At 38.2% G+C, this 21,348-nt stretch overlaps 1 protein-coding gene across 10 annotated transcripts in view; it reads left to right on the top strand.

The window, feature by feature from the left end:
* ESRRG (estrogen related receptor gamma) overlaps window positions 1-19,885 on the top strand; it is a 674,161-nt gene extending 654,276 nt beyond the window's left edge. For all 10 annotated transcript variants that reach the window (XM_043485932.1, XM_043485924.1, XM_043485925.1 and 7 more), the window contains 2 exons: window positions 3,286-3,555; window positions 15,971-19,885. In XM_043485932.1, coding sequence (XP_043341867.1) covers window positions 3,286-3,555; window positions 15,971-16,215 — 515 coding nt within the window. In that variant the 3' untranslated portion in view covers window positions 16,216-19,885. The remainder of the gene's footprint in view (window positions 1-3,285; window positions 3,556-15,970) is intronic.
* The last annotated feature ends 1,463 nt before the right edge of the window (window positions 19,886-21,348 follow it).

Consider the following 21,348-nt stretch of genomic DNA (forward strand, 5'->3'; position numbering starts at 1 on the left):
TTTGGTTTGGCAAAATTACACCTCCTCTGTCTGATCAACTTGAAATAGACTTGAGGCTCTTAAGCAGACCTTTTGTATTATATCTATCTTTATGTGCTCCCTGACCACTCCCCTCCCCCCTGCCAAAAAGGAGAACCTTTTCTTTACCCTTTTCCTTGTTTTTATTTCATTAAGAAGTAAAAGGCCAAGTTCGGTTCACACACACACACACACACCTAGAAGGATCAAGTCTCAGGATCAACCTAAGAAAATGAAGTTTTATTGTTTTTGGCTTAATTAAGCCCCCCAAGAAATGTGTGAAACATTGTCATGGCGGAAAAAAATTGTTCATTTGTAAATCACAGGGACAAAGGGGCCCCCGTGCAACTTTAAAGTTTCCGTGCACGTAAATGTCGATAGCGTGCCTGCTCCATCATCAGTACTAAATTCACATTGATGCCTCTTTTCTTCTCCGTATTGATCCTTCCATGAGAACGTAGATTTGTATCTGTTAATTAATGCGTCCTGAAACAGCGTTTGTATTAATCAGGCAGATAAGAAAAATTGGATGCCTGCATCCTCCTGACAACCGTAAAAGTGCTGGCCCTGATAAAATCGTGGATGGACCTCAATAAAAAAGTTCCTCCTTCCACTCAATAAACTAATCATCCTGCTTTTAATTATTCGGCAGAAAGATGTGTGGAGATTGGAGAATGTGTAAATCTATTTACTAACAGCAGTGTCTGGGCTGGAGAATAGGGCTGTCACAGGAAGGTGCTGCAGGCTATGCGCTCTGTCCATCTGCTGCTGCAGAAACACTGCTTGGGAGCGTGAAAAGGAAAAAGGAAACGAAGGCGAATGGAAAATACCCATCTCCTTTTGCTCAGAACTTCCTAGACGACTATTTCTGCATCTGTTTTATTTACCAAAGAAATTCCTACTTAGTCTCTCTTCTTAACTTAGGTATTTGAATTTGCAGGACATCTTTTCCTTGCAGTGGGGGATTGGAAAAAAGATCAATATTTGTTTGTTTGGTTTTTGGTTTATTTGTTGTAAAACATTCTCAACATGAAAAGGAAATGGAGACGCATCTACTCAGATTCGATCATTATTTTTCTCTTTGCAATCCCTGTTAAAAGTTGTTACATCTCTAATTCAAAGCGGGTGTTTAGTCATGTAACTCCATATTTCAGTGACAAAGAATAGAGAAAAAGGAAAAAGAGACATAGTCAGTCCAAAAGAAGACTAGTTAAGTAATATGTAAGCAACTTGATAAAAAAAAAAAAATGAAATAAATGCTTTTTACATGGGCCTTAAGACCCCTTAAGAAAAGCTGGACTAATCCCTCTTGGTGATTTTATTAAACACTTGAAGTGAATGGTACCAAATGGCCACCACTAGTTTTCTCCAATGGGCCAGGAAATCATTCCCTTTTCTTTAGCATGCTATAGTTGCTAATATCACAGGAAATATGAATAATTTGTGATGAGTAAAAATGATTAAGAACAATAGCCAAAGGTAGGAGCCTAAGAAAGCTGAACAGCAGTGGGTATTTATGATTTGGGTAATAGGAAAGGGAGTAATAACAGATTTTATAAGTTGCATTATTAATACTTTCTTCCTTCTGTGGAATTATTGGTGGCAGAATCTTAAATCACGGTACATTGTCCTCAAAAATCATAGATATGGTTTGTCACCCTTGGAATTCCTGGGCATAACCTTGGAAATGAAGGTGAAGTTTTAAGAAACTTTTTTTCTTAAGGCAAAAGTAAGCAACTGATCATCAGGTTATCTCTACTAAGACTTCCTTTTAGAGTCTGGATCTAATCCCTCTGAAATTTACATAGATATCTTTACTCCTAAGTAGGTTTAATTGTCCTACTTCATCTTTCCCTCTTTTTTGTTTTTTATATAGGCAACTCTGATCACATTTTATTTATTTATTTATTTCCATTTATTTTTATTAGTTGGAGGCTAATTACTTTACAATATTGTAGTGGTTTTTGTCATACATTGACATGAATCATCTTTCCCTCTTAAACCACATTTTCTTTTTAATTTTTTTAAAAAATTTGTGTTGTCTCAAGTTCGGAAGGGACTTTAAACATGTATGCAGGCCAGGTTTAGGATCGAAGCAGTCATCCAGGTATTTCAGATAAAAATAGTACATCATATAGCTACACTTATAGAATACATATTTTAAAGTAGTGTTCTGCTGGGTTTTATTTTATATTTCTGAAAAACAGAAATTAAGGTAGAAGGAAATCATCTTGCTCAAGGTGAAAAGCCAGTCGTTCAGTGGAGCTGATACTGAAGTTTCGGATCTGTCTCTGCCCATACTTTGTCCATTGCACCTCGTGGCCCCCATGTTTAACTTTTTAAATGAGTGGATCCTAATATCAAGAATAAATTGTGGCTTCTCTGCTTGGTGAGGGGACCAGGCTGCAAAGTATTCCATCCTCTTTGAGACCAATAATCACCATTTTAAAAAGGAATTCATACTAAATGTCAGTGGGGACAAAATATCCAATTAAGAAAGCTCTTTTGGGTGTAATCGAACTCAACACTCACTGTGCTTGTGACTATTACAGAGAAATGGTTCCAAGTTGCACTCTGTTGTGTGGCCTAAATTGTTGTCCTTTATTGGGGGCTTCTGTATTTTGGTTTTTGTTTTTCTCTTTCATGTGTTTATCAGGAGCAGTTTTTGGAGATGAGGTAGTTGATAGTTTGACTTCCTATCAAACTCTCAAGCCTAGGAAGAGTGGCTCAGATGGTAAAAAATCTACCTGCAATGAAAGAGACCCAGGTTTGATCCCTGGGTGTGGAAGTTTCCCTGGAGAAGGGAATGGCTACCCACCCCAGTATTCTTGCCTGGAGAATTCCATGGACAGAGGACCCTGGTGGGCTACAGTCCATGGGGTCACAAAGAGCCAGACATGTCTGAGTGACTAACACTTCCTTCCATTTTACACATTCATAAAGACTACCACTAGAAATCGATTGTATTTCATGATTTTCAAATTGTATTTCATGGTATTTTCAAATGAAAGAAACAAAACTACCTCTTATCTATTATATTCCTGTCAGCTCTGTCTATAAAATATGGACAAAACACCAACATGTCGAAGCTGGTTGGTGCCTTTTACTTTGCCATTGGCAAAATGGGCAGGGGAAAGTTTAAGAGCAGCTAATTAGAGTCAGTGTAATTTTGAGCACCTATGCAGAAGCTGAGTACCATATGAAACTAATGTTGCATTATGATATGATAGCTTTAAAGTAACTTGATCTGCCTATATTCCCCTGCAGGCTTCTCCACGCTGTCCCTGGCGGACCAGATGAGCCTTCTGCAAAGCGCTTGGATGGAAATCTTGATCCTTGGTGTCGTGTACCGATCTCTCTCCTTTGAGGATGAACTTGTCTATGCAGACGATTATATAATGGATGAAGACCAGTCCAAATTAGCAGGCCTTCTTGACCTAAATAATGCTATCCTGCAGCTGGTAAAAAAATACAAGAGCATGAAGCTGGAGAAAGAAGAATTTGTCACCCTCAAAGCGATAGCTCTCGCTAATTCAGGTTGGCATATTGACATGGTTCGTTGTTATATTTCCTAATATGTCAGTTCTACCCCTTCACTTACCTTCTTCTTCAGGGATTTACTAGACCCAGCTGTAAATTCTGAGTCAGCCAAATTATAATCCTTGTAGTTTCCTAGGGAAAAGTTAGAAGAAAAGAAAAACCAACTTAAAGGGAATTATCTTTATTTTATTTGCTTATTAAAGGCTGCGTCCCTTTTACCACCAAATTGTTCATTGACACAAATCATGGCAAAGCAGAAGCAAAAGTGGCAGTGGTGTAAATGGACGCTCAGGACAAAATTAGGTCCTTTGTCTTATTTACACAAGTGAAAATAAGTGTGAGTTACAAATGCAAATCATTCCCCTACCCTAGAATGCAAATTTTGTAATTGGAATAATATATGCTGTGTTGCTTTTCATTCTGGTTATCAGAGAATACTGTTTTCTTCCCTTCTGGAATTCTCTAGCAGTCGAATTCTGCGAAGGAGTATTTCCCTTAAAGGTATTACCTATGTAGTAAGGGTTAAGAATTATGAGAATAAACTGTCTTTACATGAGAACTGAAACGTGCTAAAATAGAGCGCAAACCCTGATAAGTAAAAATTGTTGGTGCTTTGTTGTTTTTGCTTTTGTGCCTCTCCGGATGCTTGATTGTGGTCTTAAGTCTCTCTTAGCATTTGCATAAAGTCCAGGATAGATCCCTCCTTAATGACGTGCCGATCTTTAGATACCTGCGTCAATAACACGCTCTGATGCTATGTACCATTGACAGTCACATCGTGCCCCTCCATCTGCTTTTGTTTTGACCCTATCTTTGAACTTTATCTTGGTTGCCGGCCAGTAGTTTTCCCTTTAATTACAAGAAGGAAACTGTCAATAAAATCTGTTAAATGGGATGCAATGAGTGGCTTGAATGGGCGGATGGCTATTTGTTCAAATTCTGCAGCATTCAAGGTATTGACAGTTTGTTTTCTGGGGCCATATGTGACGATCAATCTCAGGCTGGGCTCAGCCGCGCTGAAAAATGAAAAACCAGATTGCTTTTGCTTACTTGTGGATGACGACTTTGTGATTTGGCGCGGTCCTAGTGAGATGAGACCTTCTGCCCAAATTGCCCCCATGAGAGCCAGGGACGCGTGACTGTTTTTAGGAATAATTTTTAATTGATTTTGTAATTAACAGTTCATCCACAATATTGATGCATGAATCCTTGGACTGATAGGAGGGAAATTGTTTTCAACAATGAAGTTGTACTTTGCTATTTGTCTTCATAATGGAGTTTAGCATTTCACACTTTTAATTGCGAATGGACCCCTCTTCCTTAAAATACCATTCACTTCTCTCCTCCTCCCCTTGTGAAACTGTAAAATATGACTCTTTATGACACATGGCATCATCATCACAAACCCTGAAGAAACCCCTGCTGTCTGGAAGACCAAAGTGGGAGATGGGATAGAAATTTTCTAAGAATTTATTAGTTGGTATGGACTTCCCATTAGAGCATCTCTCATAATTGGATGAAAGATCCAGTGATGGTTTGAGAAGAATTTTTATTTGGAAATTGTATCATGGTTCTAATTTAAAACATTTACTTGGTTAATTATTTTTAAAATGCAGCCCAGTGTGTTGTATATCTTTTGTGTCTCAAATTGCTTTTTGTGAATTATTAACTAATCATGAATGCTGTGCAATGCTAAAACTTTATCATCAAAATTGCTAAAATTTTGTAATTTTAGATATTAGTTGTATACTTTATGGCTATGGGTTATTATTTAAAATACCTGAATTAATTAGTAGCAGCATTTGTGACTGTTGTTTAGAAGTATAATCATTAATATTTTGATATATAGATGTTTGAATCCCACATTCTCTTCTGTGAGGGGAAGGAAGTGACCTACTTTGAAGCAATGAGTGGTGATTAGAAACTCTTTAAAGAACTAGTCAGTTTATTTTTCATGTTTTAAGCCAGAAATAGTCAACAAACCCTCTCTTCTAGAATAGCATTTAGTAGTATGCTACTTCTCCACATCACAAAATTCTCCTGTAAGTAATTCTAACATTTTTAAGCTTCTCAATACCAAGAAAAATTAATAGAATCAGAGTCTGTGATGAAGGAGTTGTGATTAAGCACTATAAGGACTTTTTTAATGTCTCCATTGTGCCACCTCTCCTTCGTTGTATAAATATAGCTTTCTCTCATCCATCCAACCTGTAAGCCCTACTGTTTTAGCTTGGGATAAACCACTCAGAAAGTCATTTTGTTTGAGACTGCCAATATGATGCTATTTTATTCCATTTTTTAACCATTATTTGAAGGACAGCTATAAAGTTGTAGATTCGATCTTGCTAGGAACTGGTGTTTCTTACGCTGCCAAACACATCAATGTGAATATATTTTAATACTTCTCATAAACATACCAGAAAGCTTGTAAATTTTTCTTTTCATAGATTAATATGATTTGATTTGATTAAGATTAATCAAATTTTAGATTAATGTAAGAGACTTTTTGTGGAGGGAAAAAAATCTACTTTATTGTTATAATGTCTCAGCATTCTCCTTCGGGCTGTCGGTGTTAACAACCATTGTCTCATTAATCTAAATTTCAGCTTATTTTAAACACCTGTCTTTATTCAATAATTATAAATGTTGTGCTTATGCTTGGGAAACAGGGAATTGGCTTCCTGATAATGGCTGTCATATTTTTTGTAGCTATGTTTCTGTCACATAAGAGTTCAGGAATATTTATAATACCAGAAAGCCATTGAAAGTATATTCCCTGTCTTTAGGTACATAGCCAAAAATCCCAATGTATCGTGAGCTAATACTGTGATTAGGGCTTCCCTGGTGGCTCAGTAGTAAAGAATCTTGCTGCCAATTCAGGAAGCACTGGTTCAGTCCCTGGGTTGGGAAGATCCCTTGGAGAAAGAAATGACAATCTACTCCAGTATTCTTGCCTGGGAAATCCCATGGACAGAGGAGCCTGGCGGGCTACAGTCCATGGGGTCGCAAAGAGTCAGAGAGGACTGAGCAACTAAACAGCAGCAACAATGCTGTGATTATGATATTCTAATATTTGAAAACCCTAAATAATTATTCCACTTATATTTGAAGGTAAGAAACTTAATAGGCTCATTTCAACCACATATTCTCTGTTTTGGATAGAGAACAACAATCTCTTGAGAAATATTGCATCCCTGATACATCTTGTGAGACTGAATTTTAAAAGGAGAATCTAGGTCACAATTTCAGCATTGGCATTGTAAGGCCTCAGCTCTCTGACACATTAACCAAGAGGTTTTGACTAATCTCTAGAATTCTTTCCATTTGGGGAATTCTATGATTCTAGAATTCATTTTATGTCTTCATGAGACATAAAGTGAGTAATATGGTAAGATAGTACTATAAGCATTTTAGGTAAGATTATAGCATATGATTCTATTCTCTCAATTGGTTCTTTTGATTCTTTTGTCTAAGATTTATTGAAAACTATTATCACTAGCCCCAAGGTAATATACTCACTTTTATGCAGTGCAAGATTAAAAGCAGTTTAAGATTAAGAGTTACTTTTAGTCCGATCATTCTCTTTGCCTAAGTCACAAGGGCTTCAAGTTCCATAGCCACCCCTCACATCCCAACTGTTGCCACTCCAGATGCACCCCCAACATAGAGCAATTTTAACCCTGGGCTGTTTGAGAATAAACAGAATCTACATGTTCAAGTTGAGTTTTCTTTTTACTTATACACAGTACTCCAAGAGTGTGTGTGTATGCAAGGTCAGTTGTGTCTGACTCTGCAACACCCATGACTGTAGCTTGCCAGGCTCTTCTGTCCTTGAGATTTTCTCAGCAAGACTATTGTAGTGGGTTACCATTGCCTTCTCCAGGGGATCTTCCTGACCCAGGGATCAAACCTGCATCTTCTGTATTGCAGGCAAATTCTCTACCACTGTGCCATCTGGAAATCCCATTTTGGATTAATAACATCAAATTGATATCAAGCTGCAAATGATATTTTGGTCATCAATTTTAAATCATAAGTGATTATCCTCATCTCGTGACAATATTTTGTTCTCAAATACAAATGGTGTATGTACAGAATGTGGTGTAATTTCAGGGATTAAAAAGTTGATGATTCCTATTGGAGACTGGAATGGGGGCCATATTTAATCAGTGTATTTGGAACCTCATACAAGTTTAGTGTTTCTCAATCTTATTTTCCATGATCACTCTTCTTGTTCAGTTGCTCAGTCATGTCTGACTCTTTGTGAACCATGGACTACAGCGTACCAGGCTTCCCTGTCCTTCACTATCTCCTGGAGTTTGTTCAATCTCATGTCCATTGATTCAGTGATGCCATCCAACCATCTCATCCTTTGTCACCCCCTTCTCCTGCCCTCAATCTTTCCCAGCATCATGGTCTTTTCCATGTCTTTTCTGAGTTGGCTCTTTGCATCAGGTGGCCAAAGTATTGGAGTTTCAGCCTTAGCATCAGTCCTTCTAGTGAATATTCAAGATTGATTTCCTTTAGGGTTGACTGGTTTGATGTCCTTACTGTTCAAGGGACTCTCAGGAGTCTTCTCCAGCACCACACACTCTTCTTAGGATAGGCTGTTTAGATATGTTTTTCCTAATAGGTCCCCAGTGAAGTATTATTACAAATACTCTATATAATCTATTTAAGTACTATGTATGTATGCATTTTACCTAAAAGGAGAGATTTTTTCCCCTACTCTCCAATTTCAGATTTTACCTCCTTTAAGAATGCATGGCTTCTTCTCTGTAAAATCAGGCAGATGAATTAAATAGCATCTTATTTCTCCAAACTGGTCTAAAATTTTAACTCTCAGTTACTTTTAAAAGAGGATAATGACTTTGGTCTTAGATTTCATGTGTGGTGTGTATATTTGTGTTGGAGTTTGTAGTAGAGAAACATTAACATCTTCACAAATCGGAACAACTAGTAAAGGAGTAAAAACAGCTCTTCAACTCTTTTGTATCTGCTGGGTCCTCAAACAGTTTTACTGAAATTTTAATGGAGTTTGCTGATTTGATACACAGGAGACAGTTTTAGCTAATGGACAAGAGATTATCCATTTTTAGTATCTTTCTGTAGACATTTCTATTTTAGTTTTGAGCCTCTGCCAGGAAATCTTTTTAGATTTCCATAACCTGCCTGTTTGGGTAGACATCTCCAGTATTGTTTTATGGATAACAGAAGCAAGCTGATAAAAGATGTGAGACTACTTGAGGACAGAGAGTTGGACCCTGTGTCCCTTGCCATCAATAAACTGTTTGTTTTACAAGTAAGTCTATCCCATGTCCTTAAAATGGTCAGTGAGTAAGACACTACCAGTGCAGTTCCAGATCTGCCAGCCTCAATTAATATTTTAAGTTTCGTTTTGAATTTTGTCCCCAGTTCCTTTATCTTGGGCTTCCCAGGTGGCTCAGTGGTGAAAAAAAAAAAAAAAAAATCCGCCTGTAATGCAAGAGATGTAGGTTTAATCCCTGGGTTGGGAAGATCCCCTGGAAGAAGTAATAGCAACCCTACTGCAGTATTCTTGCCTGGGAAATCCCATGGACAGAGGAGCTTGGCAGGCTATTGTACATGGGGTCACAAAGAGTTGGACTCTACTGAGCACATGTGCTTGCTTATGCTTCCTTTATCTTCTTACTGTCTTTGTGGAGTTATAGTATAAAACAACTCAGGAAAGTTACAAAGGTAATTGGCGCCAAAATGTTTACCAGATTTTGTAAGAAATTAATATGGGTAGGTCTTTTGTGGCACATAGAAATTTATTCTCAACTCTTACCCAGACAAAACCATAATTAATATTATCACACAAATAAAAAATCAAACTTATGCCTTTCTATCTCTTCTACTTCTTTTTAGCTTTTACTCAAATCTGCCATCATTCTTTGGATTATTTTATTTCTGAAGACATATTAGGAAAGTAGATTATTTTTTAATTTAATGCAACCCTTATTTGCATATTGTGATCTTTCAAAATCCTATGTAAAAAATAAAGCTGGTTCTTGAATGTTTCTTATCATGCTCAATGATCACTGCTGTGTGTTCAGTCATGCCCAAATCTTTGCGACCCTATGGACGGTAGCTCTCCAGGCTCCTCTCTCCATGGGATTTTCCCAGCAAGAATACTGGAGTGGGTTGCCATTTCCTCCTCCAGCGGATCTTCTCCACCCAGGGATCAAACCTAGATCTCCTGCATCTCTAGTTCGATTGGAGTTGACATTGCCGGTTGGATTCTTGACCACTGACCCTCATTATTAGTAATCTACTTTATATACAGTAGTGTGTACGTGTCAACCCCAATCTCCTCAGAGTTATTTTTATGTCCAGTGCTAGAATTACAATTTCTCTGGGTTAGAAAAGACCTACAAGGTGTTATGATCCAATCCCCTACTAGACATGTGTGCAGCTTCCTTGGTGTTTCTGCCAATTGTTTCTATAGTCTTGATGGGAATTCCGTTCAACTCACTGCTTTCTAGAAAGGACATTTTCATCAAGTTTCTCTCTCCCTCTCTCTAGGTCTCTCACCATTTTAATTTAAAACACAGACTAACACACACATACACATACAAAACCGAATGTGTGACTTAAAAGTGTATCGACAGTGTAAATCACTCAGTTGTGTCCAACTCTTTTGGACTCTATAGATTCAAGCCTGCCAGGCTCCTCTGTCCATGGGATTCTCCAAGTAAGAATACGGGAGTGGGTTGCTGTTCCCTACTCCAGGGGATCTTCCCGACATGGGGCTTGAACCCCTGTCTCCATCATCTCCTGCTCTGCAGGAGGTTTCTTTACCACTGAGCCACCAAGGAAGCTCCGGTGGCTTTAAACCACACGTATTTATTGTCCTGCAGTTTTGGAGGTCAGAAGTCCTGATCAACTTCACCAGGTTAACAAGGTGTGGACAGGGCCACATTGCCTCTGGAAACTCGACAAGACAATCTGGTTCCTGGCCTTCTACAGCGTCTACTGTGGTGTTCCTCACAGTCCTTGGCTCGTGGTTCCTTCCACCATCTTCAGAGCCCTTCCTGTACCACTTTGCTTCAGTGGTGACATTGCCTTTTCTTTCCCCCCTCCCTCTTAAAAGGACACTTGATTTCATTGAATGCCCATGGATAATCTAGGATACTGTCCTATATCAAAGTTCCTTTTTCCATATAGGGTAACATTCAGGTTGTAGAGATGGACTATCTGGGTATCTTTGGGACCATTTTGCTACCTACCACAGTGAACAAGGTCAAGTCGTGTCTGTCCCAATCTCAATCCCCTCCCTTTCCATAAAAGTAAACATTCTCCTCCCAACTTTTATAGTCCTCACTTCCTAATGTTTTCTAATGGCTTTGTTGCTGAATGTATATCCCCAGACTTGATAGTTTAGTCTTGCCCTTTAAAAAACATTATCTTCTCCTTATGGATCTGTGAAGTCTCTTTCCATGTAAAATTTATTCTTTCATTTTCACATTCTTAGAGTTTGTCTCTTGCAAAAGCCAAGACATTTGCCCTGCAGAGTTCCCCACAGTGCGAACTTTGCAGTTTACACCCTGTAGGGGCGCTCATCGTGTTTCTCTGGCGTTGGCATCTTGTGCAAACCCGCGACAGGATCCAAACAGCATAATCAGATTCAGTTTCTAGACCTATAGGTGGCATGCTATTCTTGGGCAGACACATGACATCTGGCTGTCTCACTGTTTTGTGTGATGTTAGCAGCCTCTGGTGAAGCAAGGGAAAGTGTTAGACCCTCAGTCGCACCCAACTCTTTCTGACCCCATGGACTGTAGCCCACCAGGCTCCTCTGTCCATGGGATTCTCCAGGCAGGAATACTGGAGTGGGTAGCCCTTCCCTTCTCCAGGGGATCTGCCCAACCCAGGGACCAAACCCGGGTCTCCTGCATTGCAGGCAGATTGTTTACTATCTGAGTCACCAGGGAACTCCAGCAGTCGTGGGAACTCATTCCCTAAATCCATGGTGATTTGTATTGTAACCTTTCTTTTTTCATTCTGTAGCGGGGATACTTTTACAAAGAGATTCTTTCTCTTGCTTGGTTACCAGTGTCACAGAGTGAATGTGGAAAAAAAGGATAAATGCTTGATTATTTCTACTTAAAATTTTCGAGTTTTCAAGATAGGGAATCAGCACTCTTATCTTTTTTAAATGTCATTATAAAAACATGTATTTAAACAGATTCAGTGGATTTCAATCAGTTGCAATTATAATTCTTTTCAAATTGTCCCACTAAGGTCAGTGGGAACCTCTTCAGGTCAGTGTATGGAATCTTTTTTGAATGACTTAGTAGTTGTAGATACTCTCCTTCCTAGTTGTCATGACAAGGTGTTCTATATGTGTGTGTGTGCTAAGTCGCTTCAGTCGTGTCCAACTCTTTGCAACCTTATGGACTGTAGCCCACCAGGCTCCTCTGTCCATGGGATTCTCCAGGCAAGAATACTGGAGTGGGTTGCCATGCCCGCCTCCAGGTGATCTTCCCGACCCAGGGATCAAACTCCCGTCTCTTATGTCTCCTGCATTGGCAGGTGGGTTCTTTACTACTTGCACCACCTGGGAAGCCCAAGGTGTTCCATATTCATCCTTAATATTTCCTGGCTGGGACTCGGAATCTGATTACAGCTTGGGTGCCAGTTGGTACCCATTACTACATTCCTAGGTTGGCCATCCTTCCTGAATCTTTTTGGGTGGACAGAGCTAGGAGCACAGACACACAGACACAGACACAGACACACACACACACTATAATTCTGATTAGTATTGTCTGTGGTTTTTAGTTTTGCCATCTAGTTGCTCTGTTCTGTTATGTGCAGATTTGGAGAGACTGAAAGTGTTTGGTGCCACAACTACCAACTTCCTGGGATACAATTTACTGGTTTTTAATCAAAGCTTTATAACTGACACCTTTTTGAAAACTTTTAAGTCTAACTGGGTTAATCACGAGTCATTTTGCCATGGTGGGCAACACAGTTTCTTCAATATCTCAGCTGGTTGACTGAGATCACTTCATTAGACTCCTTACAATCGTATGTAAAAATTTGGAGACACAAATTTGCTTTTAGAAAGTAGGCTTTTGCTCACTTCTCTTTATCATACTACATTTCATTGCTTCTGTGATTAGAGAGAGAATCACATTGGCTGAGCCCTTACTGGCCCTCTTCATGTAGGCAGCTTATAAACTAAAGAAAATCAACACCTGTGTTCCACAGAAAAGGTGGCTGAGTATCAGTTTCTAATGTGTATCAGGCTTGACTCTGAATATGCTTCGTCTGTGTCTAATATTCAATTCCATCCTCAGTATAAGATTTGGCATCATTGAGAAAATATTGCCAAAAATGAGCTACAAATCCTGAAGACAGTTTCCAAATAGAACGTGGGCATTTGGCTGTACCTAATGCCACAGTAATGGATAATTTTGCCATTCAGAAGGACAGTGTTCTGTTCCAGATAAGATGTAAAAATAAAAATCTTATTTTGTCATGGCTCTAAGTCTCAATGGATTTTGCAGCTATTAGTATAAGGATATTTAGCTGTCTTCCCAAAGTAAATGATCTGAGTTAGATATGTCCCTTTACAGTCCCCCTTCATGAGGGAAAATACTGGAATTTAACAAAAGGTTTCTATTTTATTATTAGATGTTGGAACTTAAAATATGGGTGAGGCTATATATATCATTTGAACTCTGGTTGTCTTTTGGAATCTTGATTATTTTAGAATACCATTTGTCTTATTGTATATTTGACTGATTCTCAACTCTGACTTGACCATAGAATCACCTAGATTTTAAAAAATACTAATGTCCTGCATGCTGCTTCAGTCTTCTTATTTAATGGGTCTGGGCTTGGACCCAGAAATCCTACGTTTATTTCTTCTTAGCAGCTCACTCTGTGCTTTTAATGCTCAGCTTTGCCCTGTCTGATTAGTTCATAAACCTATGGTTTCCATTATTAAGTTTAGTTGGTCCCCATTAGCGCAAATACTGGTTCAATTTCCTTTAAAACATAAAGTTTTTTTTAAAAAAAGTACCAACAACCAAATTAAATAATTACATAAAGTAATGCCAGTTCTATTGAGCTTGGCATAAATGTATAAATTTAGCCCCAAGAATAAAACAGAGATTAAAGCCACGGAGCCAGAACTTGAACTAGGATCCCTAATGGAGATTAATATTTCCTTCAGCAGTCTGCCAGCTGAATCGTGGTCTAATTAAATAGTTCAGATTTAGTGAGTTTGCATTTAAAATATTAGCAGATCCGAGAATGGGTTAAGCTAAAATGAGTTAGAATCTTTTCTGTAAATGGGAAGTTAAATTATCATAGTAATTTGATTAAATCATTTTTAAATCTCTCAAGCTAAATCACCGCCTTTAAAGAATAGTTTGAAGTCTTAATTGCTGTTTGTGAGCATATCTCTCTGCTATTTGTCCTCGCCTCATTTCCTGTGACATTCTATAATATATCTCCTGCTGAGCAAGAGCAGTGGGGAAGGCAAGACTTGGGGTGGGGGCCGAGGTGACCCTACCGCTGACTTCAAGCATTTAAAGATCTGCCATGTCGAAGAAGACAATGTATCCTGTTTGCTTTCAGGAGTTAGAACCAGGACCAAAGGGTGGAAGTTAGAGACAGATTTGGGAAAATATGAAGAAGACATTTCTAACAATTAGTTCTGTTCCTTGTTCAGTAGAAAGCTGTCCATGCAACTGGCAATATCATCGTTAGAAATGTTGTAGACAAGACTTTTGATGAAGATGGAAAGTTGAGTGAGATGAGCTCAGAGGACAGTTTCAACTCTTTTATTTTTTTTTTAAAGGAAATGTCATGTCCCATGTTATAAATTCTGGGAATATACTTTGATTCAAAGACACCTGAGTTGAATCCTACTCTGACACTTACTAGCGCTGCCACCCGCCTCACAGGGCCGTTGGGAGATGAATGAGTTAAAGTTCATAAAGTGCTTATCAGAGGCCACACCCAAAAGCAAGTATTTAAGAAATGGTTTAGTTATTATATTTTTCTGCTTTTTTTCATTTTTTCAAGTTTTTAAATTTTTTGGCTGCTTCTTGCAGCATGTGGGATCTTAGTTCCCTGATTGAGGATCAAAGCCTTGTCCCCTGCATTGGGAGAATGGAGTCTTAATCACTAGACCACCAGGGAGGTCCCCTAAAACTCTTTTAAAGAAATCTGTTGTTAACAATAGTCAATGCATCAATGATGTGATGAAACAATTTTAAAATGGCAATGTAAAAATCAAAACAAAACAGTAAAGAAGATACCTAGAAGTTTTAAAAGCATTTACTGGTTATAGCCATCAATCTTTTAATTACCTTGCCGTAATTCTTTTTCATCATATGTTTAGCTACTTGATTTTAAATTACATTTCCTCTCTCTTTTTGGGCATGTGATCTGATATTTGAATTATATGAAAGATTAGGCTAACTACATATATCTCAGAGCTCTGCATTCTCAGAGAACTAGAATTATTAAACATGAAGAACCCCCCAAAGACTCCATTATGTGTAATTAACAGATAAACTGTCATCAGAATCAATAAAACGTGCTAAATGATTCAAACTTGTATATAATTAAGTGTCTGTTTTAGAGCTAGAGCTGTAAGTTTTATTTTTTCCTTCACATCTCACATTTCTCGCAAGAGTAATTGTGGCAACCCTGTTAACCCTTTGCTTGCTTGATTGAATTAGATTTTTAAATTAGTCACTTACGGGCAAAGTTCACCTTCACACATGTGAAAAGTATTTCAGAATTCATTAAAGACTTCATGTGTTTTTCTGTAGAGAAGCACCCTAGGTAAGGATGCTTTAATGAACTGTTAAGAGAACACTAAAAATTCTAGAAAGATGAGCAATTTATTATGATTTGTGTATAGTTTACAATGGAACATAGTATTAGGTTCAATGTATTTTCATGGATTTCTTACAGTTTTGGTTATCAACTTCTTTTTTTCCCTTTTGGGAAATACAGGCTTTCTGAGCACAAGATCTGGTTTTAGACAACATTACCTCCATGGCACTTAGGATAATTTTTTAACAGATGGCCTTTTATAATTGTTGAATGAATGAATAAATATATGAATGAAATAATGAATAAAACAGCCAAGACTATATTCTATGAAAGTCTTCTCTTGCTTAGTTTCCAGAAGGAAAAACCCACATGTTTGAAATAAATGGATTTTTGTAGTAATTCCCACGTCCTAAGTCAGCATTGGAAATTATCTATTGCAGTGAAATTTAGAAAAATAAAATGGAGATTTTGGAAGCCCCCGAGCAATTCACAGCATAGAGAAGTTCAAGAATAAGACTTAAGTTTCACAGTTCGAATTGCCATGTTTTTTATTATTGTTAACACTGTTATTCTTCTTGGCTTGTAGACTCCATGCACATAGAAGATGTCGAAGCCGTTCAGAAGCTTCAGGATGTCTTACATGAGGCCCTGCAGGATTATGAGGCCGGCCAGCACATGGAAGACCCTCGCAGGGCCGGCAAGATGCTGATGACGCTGCCGCTCCTGAGGCAGACCTCCACCAAGGCGGTGCAGCATTTCTACAACATCAAACTGGAAGGCAAAGTCCCCATGCACAAACTTTTTTTGGAAATGCTGGAGGCCAAGGTCTGACTAAAGGCTTCCCGGGGCCATCCTATCCTGCACGCTGAAAAAGGGAAAATAAACCCAAGAGTGATGTCAAAGAAACTTAAGAGTTTAGTTCACAACGTCAAAAATCAACAAAGACTGCACTGATGATTTAGCAGCAAGACTATGAAGCAGCTTTCAGATTTCTCCGTATCTTCCTGATGAGTTTCTTCCTACCTTGATCTCATCTTTTCTCCGTATCTTTTCTCACCTTCTTTTCCTCGTTATTTTTTTCCTCCCTCCCTAGTCTTCCTCTCCTTCCTTCCTTCCTACTTTCCTTCCCTCCTTCCTTCCTTTCTCCTGTATCCCTTGTCCATCCTGTCTTATTCTTCCACTTTCTTTTAAACTTTAACATCTCTAGTCGTAAGAACATTTTCCTTCCTTTCTTTTTCTTTCCCTCCCTCCCTTCTTCTGTCTTTCTTTTCTCCCTTCCTTCCTTTTTTTTCCTCCCTTTTTTCCTTCTTTCCTTCCTTCCTTCTGCTGCTGAACTTTTAAAAGAGGTCTCTAATTGGAGAGCTATGGAAGCCAGCCCTGCCAAAGGATGGAGATCCATAATATGGATACCAGTGAACTTCTTGTGAACTGTAACGTCCCCAGTGACTAAGGAATCAAAGAGACAGAACCACCGTACCTAAAAGTACAGTGCAACACACGCGGATTGACTGAGTGCAGTATTAGATTCCACGGGAGCAGCCTCTAATTAGATGACTTAAGCGACGTTACATCGGCTGCTTCTTATCATTGCTTTTCCATCTAAATCAGTTACAGCCATTTGATTCCTTAATTGTTTTTTCAAGTCTTCCAGGTATTTGTTAGTTTAGCTACTATGTAACTTTTTCAGGGAATAGTTTAAGCTTTATTCATTCATGCAATACTAAAGAGAAATAAGAATACTGCAATTTTGTGCTGGCTTTGAACAATTATGAACAATAATGAAGGACAAATGAATCCTGAAGGAAGATTTTTAAAAAAATGTTTCATTTTCTTCTTACAAATGGAGATTTTTTTGTACCAGCTTTACCACTTTTCAGCCATTTGTTAATATGGGAATTTAACTTACTCAAGCAATAGTTGAAAGGAAGGTGCATACTATCACGGATGCAATTTATGTTGTGTGCCAGTCTGGTCCCAAACATCAGTTTCTTAACATGAGCTCCAGTTTACCTAAATGTTCACTTGACACAAAGGATTAGATTACACCTTCGGTGACTCCGAGTGGTCACTGCACATGGAGTACAGATCCGTAGAGTGATCAGGAGCGCACCTCTCTCCCTGGGAGGTCCAGTTGCCATAGGATTTCTAGCTGCCACGGTGGTTAGGAATGAAATACTGCCTGTTTGCAAAGTTACAGACTTTATTCCTGAAGGAGCTGTGAGCCAGTATTCACTTAAGAGGCAATAAGGCAAATGCCAGGATTTGAAAAAAAAAAAAAAAAAAATCATCAAAGACAGCAGACGCCTGACCAAATTCTAAAACCCAATCTCTATGAGTTGATTCATTTAGGAATGTTTGTTAAAATTAATCTGCAGTTTTTACCAAGAGCTAAGCCAATCTATGTGCTTTTCAACCAGTATTGTCACAGCAAGAAAGTCAGTCAGGTTCCAGACTGTTAAGAGGTGTAATCTAATGAAGAAATCAATTAGATGCCCCCGAAATCTACAATCGCTGAATAGCCAATAAACAGTAACCTCCATCAAATGCTATACCAATGGACCAGTGTTAGTAGCTGCTCCCTGTATTATGTGAACAGTCTTATTCTATGTACACAGATGTAATTAAAATTGTAATCCTAACAAACAAAAGAAGTGTAGTTCAGCTTTTCAATGTTCCATGTTTGCTGTGCTTTTCTGAATCTTATGTTGCATTCAAAGACTGTTGTCTTGTTCTTCTTGTGGTGTTTGGATTCTTGTGGTGTGTGCTTTTAGACACAGGGTAGAATTAGAGACAATATTGGATGTACAATTCCTCAGGAGACTACAGTAGTATATTCTAATTCCTTACCATTAATAAGGTTCTTCCTAATAATAATTAAGAGATTGAAACTCCAAACAAGTATTCATTGCAAACAGATACACGTCAGAATCATGATAATATTTTCAAAACAAGGAATAATTTCTCTAATGGTTTATTATAGAATACCAATGTATAGCTTAGAAATAAAACTTTGAATATTTCAAGAATATAGATAAGTCTAATTTTTAAATGCTGTATATATGGCTTTCACTCAATCATCTCTCAGATGTTGTTATTAACTCGCTCTGTGTTGTTGCAAAACTTTTTTGGTGCGGACACGTTTCCAAAACTATTGCTACTTTGTGTGCTTTAAACAAAATACCTTGGGTTGATATTTCATCAGCCTAGTGCTAGGAATACTGTGTATCTATCATTAGCTATATGGGACTATATCGTAGATTGTGGTTTCTCAGTAGAGAAGTGACTGTAGTGTGATTCTAGATAAATCATCATTAGCAATTCATTCAGATGGTCAATAACTTGAAATTTATAGCTGTGATAGGAGTTCAGAAATTGGCACATCCCTTGACAAAATAACAATGGAAAATACAACTCCTGGGAAAAAAAGGTGCTGATTCTATAAGACTATTTATATATGTAAGTGTTTAAAAAGATTATTTTCCAGAAAGTTTGTGCAGGGTTTAAGTTACTACTATTCAACCACACTATCTATATAAATAAAATATATACAATATATACATTGTTTTCACTGTATCACATTAAAGTACTTGGGCTTCAGAAGTAAAAGCCAACCAACTGAAAACATGAGAGGGAGAAGTGTAAAAAGAATGAAGGACAATTTTTAGTTTTCAGTTCAATTGACTCTCCACATTATGAAAGAACAAGTATCTCACAAATAGGAAACACAACTAAAATTTAGATCTAAAAGAATTGCACGGGCTTTAGGGTAAACGCTTCATCTTAAACCTCGCTGGAGGTAAGTTTTTTCAAGTTTCAAGCAAGACCATTTACTTAATGTGAAGTACTGGAAAGTTCTCGAGGTGTATGTTTTAGCCATATAATTTTAATTTTCCTTTCGCTTCTTTTAGGTTGGTTCTTATTTAAGCAATATGATTGTGTGACTACCTGTAGTTACACTTGTGTTTCAATCAGATCAGATTGTTGTATTTATTCCACTATTTTGCATTTAAATGATAACATAAAAGATATAAAAAATTTAAAACTGCTATTTTTCTTATAGAAGAGAAAATGAGTGTTGGTGATTGTATTTTAATTATTTAAGCGTCTCTGTTTACCTGCCTAGGAAAACATTTTATGGCAGTCTTATGTGCAAAGATCGTAAAAGGACAAAAAAAATTTAAACTGCTTATAATAATCCAGGAGTTGCATTATAGCCAGTAGTAAAAAGAATAATAATAATAATAAAACCTTGTCTATAGCTGTAGATGGGCTTCACATCTGTAAAGCAATCAATTGTATATTTTTGTGATGTGTACCATACTGTGTGCTCCAACAAATGTCCATTTGTGTAAATGTATTTATTTTATATTGTATATATTGTTAAATGCAAAAAGGAGATATGATTCTGTAACTCCAATCAGTTCAGATGTGTAACTCAAATTATTATGCCTTTCAGGATGACGGTAGAGCAATATTAAACATGCTTCCACTTTTGATTGCTCTTTCGTATGGTGTTTTCTTTTTTTCCCCTCCCCCCACTTAAGAACCAAATCAATAAAACACTGCCCTTTGTGGCTTTCCTTCAGAGAACATCTCTGAGTTACCTGTTCCCTAAAAATAAGGTACCGAGGTTAAAGAAGAGCTATATAAAGGCTTGTCAGAATGAATTCTAGGGTGCCAAGAGACATTTTGCATATTTAAGAGTATGCAAAGTGTCTCAAGCACATTAGAATTCATTCTGACAAGCCTTTATATAGCTCTTATTTAATCTTAAAGCGTCTCACATCATCCTACTTTACTCCAAATCATCGCCTCTATGTCAATGTCATAACAGAAAACTTTCCCCCTATTTTAAGATCCTATTAAAACCTGCTAGAGATAACCTATTATTTCCCTCCACCCACAATTAAATCAGGTGCCGGCTCTGAGCTTGGCAGCCAGCGAGCTGCTGGGTCCGTGGAGCAGCGCCAGGCAGAGGGGCCGGCAGGATTTCCCGAGGGGGCATCAGTTGCAGAGCTTCTAGAACGGTGAGGCTGAGGTTGGGGAGCTGTCCTGGACTTCAGGAGGGTTTACACACCACTGCTGACTGCAATGGGTCCTGCTCAGCTCTTTCTTCCAGAGAGGTGCGGGCCCTTGCTGCTCAGCGTCCGCTGTTCATCCACCAGCCCCTCCTGGCACCCTCTCCGAGGTGCTAATCCCTGCTTCCTTGGCTTCTCGGCTTATCTGGATGGCCTCCTGTCACTATTTGCCCACCGTGTTTCTCACCTTTCCGAGGTGGCCGGTGCTCTAGAGAAACAAGCTGATAACACCGCATCCGATTTAGGGGTGCACGATGGCCTAAATCTCAGGTACACAAGCTGGCCACAAGATTCAGACTTGTCTTTTGCTGTCAATGTCTTTTGAGTGGCGATAGCCCAGGATTGTGTGTGACATGTTCTACTCTGGACAATTTCAAAATATTTGGGTAAAACTGAGACCCTGCAAGAGACAAACCTAAGAAGGGAAATTATGCCTATAATTCTTTCCAATAGGTCCTCATTTCAAAGTATATGTTTTACACACACACACACACACACACGCATGCATGCTTTTGAAAACTTTTACATCAGAATTCTCTCGTTGGTTTTTATAATTTAGAATTATTACAGAGTGACTTTGCTGGTACTGATGTGTTTACCATGGTTGCTTCAGGTGTAAAAGAAAAAAACACTAGGATTTTGACATGTGTTTCTCAATATATAAATGAGGAGCTTTGACAAATGGGCTGTATTTATGTTAAGATATCACTTTTATTTTACCTACTGTGTATAAAGGAATTAATTTTTTTTGTAAATGGCCGTTATGGAACTTGGCAGAACATTGGAATCATGTGAAGAGTGTTAAAAATGCCTGGTGCTCATACTGAAGTTTGGGGCTTAATTGGCCTGGGCTTTGGAACCGTTTTGAAAAAAACATCTCCAGGTG

The sequence above is a fragment of the Cervus canadensis genome, chromosome 13 (genome assembly GCF_019320065.1).
Source record: "Cervus canadensis isolate Bull #8, Minnesota chromosome 13, ASM1932006v1, whole genome shotgun sequence".
Classification (NCBI taxonomy): domain Eukaryota; kingdom Metazoa; phylum Chordata; class Mammalia; order Artiodactyla; family Cervidae; genus Cervus; species Cervus canadensis.